Source organism: Nanorana parkeri, unplaced genomic scaffold, assembly GCF_000935625.1.
Source record: "Nanorana parkeri isolate BGI_ZX_2015 unplaced genomic scaffold, ASM93562v1 scaffold139, whole genome shotgun sequence".
Taxonomy (NCBI): Eukaryota; Metazoa; Chordata; class Amphibia; order Anura; family Dicroglossidae; genus Nanorana; species Nanorana parkeri.
The window spans coordinates 1,850,119-1,857,824 of NW_017306407.1; the positions used below are offsets into that span (position 1 = coordinate 1,850,119).

Here is a 7,706-nt window from a genome sequence, read left to right on the forward strand (position 1 = left end):
CCTTCTCCGTCACCGGGCCCCGCCTCCTCTGCTGCCGACCACGGGACCCGCCTCCTCCTCTGCTGCCGACCACGGGCCCCACCTCCTCCTCTGCTGCCGACCACGGGCCCCGCCTCCTCCTCCACTGCCGGGTCCAGCCTGCTCCACCGTCGCTGCTGGCTCTCATTAACTCCGCAGCGGCTGTGAGAAGAATGCGCTGCTGCACAGATCGCTGTCATGATCTGAACAGCAGCACATTCTTCTTCACAGCCGCCAGTGAAAGCCACCAGCATAAGATGCCATTGCGACCCAGGCGGGCCGCACTGCATCTGACCGGGCCCCATAACGGCCGCCATTGGCGGCCGATATATCGGTGCATCCCTAGTTTCAACACTTCATTCCAATAACACAGATGAGCCCCGCCATACAGCCATACGCCGCTATCATGTTTCACCACACAGGCTTAATCATAGATAACATGTTAGAGGCATGTGGCTGCATGGCAGGGCTGATTGGTGTTATTGGAATGGAGATCTATCAATAAAGATGCTGAATGGTGGTACCTGGGTTTGTGTGGTCATTTTTTTCGGTTGTTCACCAAATTGGAGCATGAGCGAGCTCATTTACCTGCACCCTAGTGTCTCTCATGTAGGTGGAACACTGAATGGCAATTGGAGTGGTGATATTTTTTCTTTTAAACTGTTTAAGAGATAACTGTGTTTGATTATTTCAGAAAGGACAGAGGAAGATTACAGACATACAAGAAGATACTGATGATGTAAGTAGTCAGTAGATAATGCGTGACATTGCTGTACAGTATGTATGTGTGTTCCAGTACATAAATTGTTTTCCATAAAACTGCCCTGCTTATCTAGAACAGAATCATAGACATAAATATTAAAGTAGTGATATTCCCCAAATATTAATATTTCACTGTATATTCACAAACCTTTCTCCTTTCCCTTAATTGTGCTAATAATCAATATTTGTAATATTTATGCTTCCCTTACCTCAGCAAATGCAGCCGTCAGCAATCTATGTCAGTTGTCAGCCTACAAATGTTTTGACATAAAAGCTCGTTTTCACCATAATAAGTAACAGGGCTGAGAGTGGAATTGAATTAAAAATAGACTAACATGTTCCATTCTGCATTTTGATCTTAGTATGACTCATATTATGACATATTTCACTATTTGAAGTGTAACTCTATCTAAACTATGTTTTCCGTTGTTTTGGATACAGAGTAGGAGCTTTACAATGTCTATCAGGCTTTTCTATCTCAATTTGTTGGAGAGATTTCCAGGACAGGAAGTAAAGTCCCACGAACAAAGACAGAAGGTGTTAAAATCTCTGCCAGGATTTTATTGCAGCTTGCAGGGAGAATTCTTTTTACTTCTTGTCCCAGGGATGTTTATCAGCAAGACAGGAAAATACTGGAAATATTGCTAAAATAACACAGCAAGAAAAACATATTTAAAAGAGTTTTATCTGGAATTTAAAGCAGAACTACAACCTCCCATTTTTTACAGCCAAGGAAGGCGCCATCTTTGCTTCCATTTGGTTTGCAGTTGCCATGTTGCTGCACATGTGATCAGCTATGACACCATCCATTTCAGAGCTTGAAAGTTTGGTTGAGAGCTGAAATAATATACACTGGCAACCTTGACAGCTGGCATGTCTTAAAAGTAACTTTAAAAGTAAAGTTTTGGGAGACATTAAATGGATGGATAAAGTTCTTCTTGAAGTTTGAGTCTTTGAAATATGCGTGTTTATATTAAATCATACCAATAGGGGATTCAGAACATGTAAATGCTGGAGGGCCCAGGAAGTCAAGGGAGCCAAGCAAGGCTGTCCCACTCCATAGTTTACTAGCCATGTGTTCATATTAAATAGGGATGCACAGATACTTTTCGAGTACCAGTGCAGATACTTGGCATTTTCATGAGAACTACCAGGGTTGCAGTGGTTGCAGCTGGGACCTGGCTCTGGCACTCCACCAGTGTCCTGAAATCATTAGTCTGTATTGTTTTAGAAAAACTGTCCTATGACAGTAAACAAAAATGTATCAGTACTCGTACTTGTAAGTACTCGGCAAGTACCAGTACTCGCAAAACTGGTATCGGTGCATCCCTTTATTTATATTTATAAAAACAAAATCATACATTAAAACAGAGATGTACAAATCCCAGGAGCTCCGTGTGCTCCTTAATAATGACAGCTGCCTCCTAATTTTTGAATTTTTCTCTAGTGTAGTCTTGGAGCTCAAAAGTATCTGTACATGTACTCATACTTGTACCGAGTACTGTACTTGGTATCTGTGCAACCCTAATATTAAACCCTTGGGCTGTATAAGGTAGCACATTTAAAGTTTATATTTGCTTTTACAGATAAAGCCTATAGACATGGTTTTCCATACCCAGATAAACATTATAGAATAAATGTTTAAATACTTTGTGAGCTTAGTGTTGTCGAATGTGGAAGAAGGAAAAGGGTGTTTTCCATCAATTCACATAGGGAAACACCTTCAAGTAGTAAGCTTTATGCACCAAAGGTTGTCCTAATAGTTAACTACACTGGTTAATTTTATTTTCAGTTTATTGTTTGTTAAACTGAGGCTTTATATATTTTCTTGCAATTTATAAACAACACATATATGTATAATGCATGGTGCACCCATAACACTAGTGGCACAGTAATTATGGGTTTTCTAATAAGAAAGTACAGCAGCAAGTTTCAGACAATTTTTCTCCATCTAAAAGTTTCTATGGAGAACAGAGCAGCAGGGGAGGGGCTGTCAGTTCTTTGATCCATTCAAGCACTGTAAACAGGCTTTTTTTTTTAGCAACGCAAAGGTCAGCATGATAAGCGTAAGAAAAAGAGAGAGTGCCTAAATCTCCATCCGCTTGCTTAAAATACAAATAGTAAATATATAAAATGTTTCAATATTTCCCTAAAATATATTTCACTTTTTTACTTTTTGTCCTGAATAATATCAAGAAATACAATGTTTCCAAAAACACCATTAATCTGTTTAAGGTACAACACGGCAGTGCAGCGCAAAGGCAGATACTGTCACTAGTGTATAGTTGTTAGTTAGTCTGCCTTTGTTTCCATTTTAGTTTAGTGTATCCATTTTTAGTTCTAATATATGAAATGTCTATACCATATCAATCTCTTCTTGTAATTTACAATACAAGAACATTTAAAATATAATATAAGGTGTATTGTAAATGATTCTGACCATTGGTAAAGTTTATATAGACAGTAAGCTTAATTAATAAGAAATAAAAACTTTTAAAGAGTTTTTTGGCTTTTTGATTTCTATCTCAGTCACAGTTCTTCTGTTTTATCCCCCCTTTCCTGGCACTTTGACCAATGCAGTAGAATAAGTAGTGTGAAGTTATGGATGAAAGAGCATACGGAAGAGCCAGGCAGACACCTCTGAGCTGTGAGATCGTCTCTCATCTGCTGTATGATCCGGCACCCTGCCGGGAGACCATGCACTATTTATGAATGCTCTCTCTGAATATTTACTACCTTGCAAACTATTCTAGCCTTGAAGTCCCTACATTTCATGTTGTTTGGGTTAGTTGTGAAATAGGTGCCAAGTGTCTCCTCAGCCTGCGTCAAAAAGTGGAAAATTATCCCATCTGGTACGGAGCAGAATTTGGGCCTGTTAATAATTCTTGACATGGTTTACATAATATACTAAATGGGTTGCAGCGTGTGAAAATTCACATCTGTTGTCTAAAACACAATAGATTCCTTTTGTAAACAAAATATGTTTCCAGGAAGTTCTTTTCTTAACAAAATGAAATCAAAATGCTGCAACTAAATTTAGGAGCTTAACTCTTGGCAAAGAGCTAAATATACCATAATATATCTTAGAGGTGCAGCGAAATTGAATTTTCAGACCGAAACCAAAGCTGAAAATAAAACATTTGTCAGGCCGAAACCCGAAACATATATTTTTTCTAACCTTTTTAAAATGATTTTTTAAATATTTTTTTATTTGTATTGATTTGTTTTTTTACTTTACGGTCGGGGGCTCCAGGGAAAAATCAGGGGTCTAAACAGAAATAGAAAAAGGTTGAGTCCTAAATCTCTTTTTCTGCAGCCCCTGTTATGAATGAACAGGAAGCCCCTATACTTAGGGCTCCTGTCCATTCATAAATTGTGGATATAGTATGAGTTACTATGTCCACAATCATGAATAAACAGGTAGTTATGTAGAGCACCTCCTGTTCATTCATAATTGGGGACACAGTAAACATACTATGTCCTTAATTATTTACAAACACTAATCGCTAAGTGCTTGTAAGCCACTCTCCATCCTGACTTGCTGTCACAAGAAGCTGAGCGAGCAGTGCGGAAGGAGAGCTCAGCCTGCTGTGATACGGCTGACAGCTGACTCCTCCCCCGCACCGCTGGCTCGGCCTCCTGTGACAGTTGACAGCGGTGTCCTCCCCACACCGCTCTCCGTCCTGATCTGCCTGTCACAAGAGCGGGGAGGAGAGCTCGGCAGTGCTGACAGCGCTCTACTCCCTGCCCCGCTCGGCCTCCTGAAAGTTTCTCTCCTCCCTGCTGGACACTGGTATTTGTCAGAGGGGACACAGAGAAACACCCAGCGAGGAGGAGAGAAACTTCAGGGACTCTTCATGGTTACAGGAGGACATATACTGTAAATCCTCCTGTGACCCAAAACTCAGCATATAGCGGGCTATTGCCCGCTATATGCTGAGAGTGCAGGGCCGCTCCACAGCTGGGATAGATCCCGACAATACTGTAGAGATCCACCCCAATAACTGATTAAAAGCTGGCTCTGCCTCTCTTGAAACAGAGCCAGCTGTGCCTGCCCCTTCCCCCGTCTGTTGCTCCCCTGTCTGTTCCTTTTTGGTCACAGGTCAGCTTAAATTATGGGGATGAGTGTTTTTCACTCACCCCATAATTCTCCTTTAAATTACATGTAATCATTTATTTTTACTAAATACGTAAGTGGATAAGATGTTTTTCTTTATCTACCTTGAGTTCCCCTTTAAAGTGGCCATAAACATTAATATGTAATTAGATATTAGAAGGTTATTTCATCCAACAAATTTTTATTTCTTATCTAATCTTCATATAAACATGTACAATTGTATTCAACAAGTGTGCACATAAGTACAAGTGTGTGTGTGTGTTTAAAGAATTTCTTCCTGGATTGCAACTCCCTCCTCAATGGGCTACCACTGCACAGGCTACCCCCTCTTCAATCTATCATGATTGCAGCTGCTAGACTCATCCACCTAACCAACCGCTCAGTGTCTGCAACCCCCCTCTGTCAATCCCTCCACTGGCTTCCGATCGCCCAAAGGATAAAATTCAAAATATTAACAGTCACTTACAAAGCCATCCACAACTCTGCCCTGACTATATCTCAAACTTTGTTTCAAAGTATCACCCAAACGATCCCCTCCGCTCTTCCAAAGAACTTCTGCTTTCCAGCTCTCTCGTCAACTCCTCCCATGATCACCTTCAGGACTTCTTTAGAGTCTCTCCCATCCTCTGGAACGCTTTACCCCAACCTGTCCATCTATATCCTACTCTGACTGCCTTTAGGAGATCCCTAAAGACTCATCTCTTCAGGGAAGCCTATCCCGCCTCAAACTAACCACTAAACCATCACGTTCTCAAACAATTCATCCCCACACAGCTACCTCCTCATGTATCACTTGACCCTCCCTTTTAGATTGTAAGCCCTCATGGGCAGGGCCCTCCTTACCATCTTGTCTTGAATTGTATTGAAATGTCTTCCTTGTATTGTAACGCACTGCGCAAACTGTTGGCGCTATATAAATCCGGTATAATAATAATAATACTAGAAAAATATTGTCCAAGATAGCACATTATGGTCACCAGCCTTTTCTCATAACAAAGTTTACCCAAGTGTGTCTGCTGGATGTCAACAAAGGGCAGAAAAGTCCTGTGATGTCACGACTTGCTCCGCCCCTTTGTTGATATTCGCGTCAGAAGTGTCATTTTGCGACGAGAGTTAATCAGGATCGGTCGTGACGGCGGGCGGTGGGTATTTTTTCTTTCGGCAAGTCGGCGGCCGTTGTCCATCGTGAACGACATAGATCTACACTGAGTGGCCAGATTATTATGACCACCCCATCAGTACTTTGTTGGGCCACCTTTTGCCTTCAATACTGCGGCGATTCTTCTTGGCATTGGCTCCACGAGATGTTGAAAGGTGATGCGAGGAATCTGACACCATGCCTGATGAATAGCACTGTCCAGTTCTGTGAGATTTGATGGTTGTGGAACCAGCTGTCTGATTGCTCTTTCAACTTTGTCCCACAAATGCTCAATTCGATTGAGATCTGGTGATTGTGGGGGCCACCTAAGCAAGGTAAAGTCTCCCTCATGTTCTTGAAACCACTCCTGCACAATGCGAGCACCGTGCCATGGCGCATTATCTTGTTGGAAAAAGCCATCTCCATTGGGATACGCCATCAACATGATAGGATGAACTTGATCAGCAACGATACTTTGGTATGTTGTGCTATTCAGACGTTGTTCCACACGAATTAAAGGGCCCAAATCATGCCAGGAAAACATGCCCCAAACCATAACACTGCCCCCACCAGCTTGAAGGGTTGTACTCATGCATGTCGGGTGCATGCTTTTATGCTGTTCCTGCCAAATTCTCACTCTTCCATCTGCATAATGCAACTGGAAACGTGATTCATCGGACCACATGACTTTGTTTTCAATTCTAGACTGTCCAATCCTTGTGTTCCTGTGCGAATTGGAGACGTTTTATCTTGTTAACTGCAGACAGCAAAGGTGTTCGAACAGGTCTTTGGCTTTCATATCCCATACGATGCAGTGTACGACGAACAGTGCGTTCAGAGATAATTTGAGATGATCCCTGATTAAGATCTGCAGTAATTTGATGCACTGTTGCCCTTCTGTTGTCTTGTACCAGTCTTGCCACTCTCCGTTCTGCCCTAACATTTTACCGATATCAGAACTTCTGGTATCAGGAAGCTGGGCGGCGAGTCGTTACATGCTGCCTGGCGGGGGTAATTACTCTCCCCCTGGCTTCCTGATTGGCGTGTGAAGCCGGCACCATGCTCCCTCGTCACTTGGTAATGACTCGCCGCCCAGCTTCCTGATTGGCCGGGAAGCTGGCCAATCAGGAAGCAGGGCGGCGAGTCATTACCCACCCTCCCTCTTTCTGATTGGCCAGAAAGCCGACTCCTTGCTACCGCATCACCTGGGAGCATGGAGTTTCCTGGCTAATCAGGAAGCCGGGTGTTGAGTCATTGCACGCCCGCCCAGCTTCCTTAATGGGCTTCCGGTATCGGTATATCAGTGCTCTTTTTTTTATCAGATAATTTTTATTACGTTTTTCTTTAAACAGACATTATAAAAGAAAAATATATAACAACAAATATAACACAAATAAGAAATAACCAAAACCAATAACAACACACAAAAAAAGGTAAAGAAACCTCAAATCCACCATATGCACATATCGATGAAACAGTGTCCAGGAACTAACCCATTCAGGTCAAATCACCTAGGCACTTATAAACGTTTACAACGCTGATGTGATTCAAAAAGAAACATAGAGACCTGCAACTGGATTAGTCAAATTATATCCTGAGCTCACATATATGACCCTCATATGTCTAAATAATATTAATCATAACATGGAAAAATTCACCAATCCCTCTATA

The 7,706-nt window shown here is 42.0% G+C and overlaps 1 protein-coding gene across 1 annotated transcript in view; it reads left to right on the forward strand.

The window, feature by feature from the left end:
* The window catches only part of LOC108785035 (uncharacterized protein KIAA2012-like), a 124,952-nt gene that overhangs the window by 91,940 nt on the left and 25,306 nt on the right, over positions 1–7,706 (forward strand). The window contains exon 14 of the mRNA XM_018554012.1: positions 713–757. Coding sequence (XP_018409514.1) covers positions 713–757 — 45 coding nt within the window. The remainder of the gene's footprint in view (positions 1–712; positions 758–7,706) is intronic.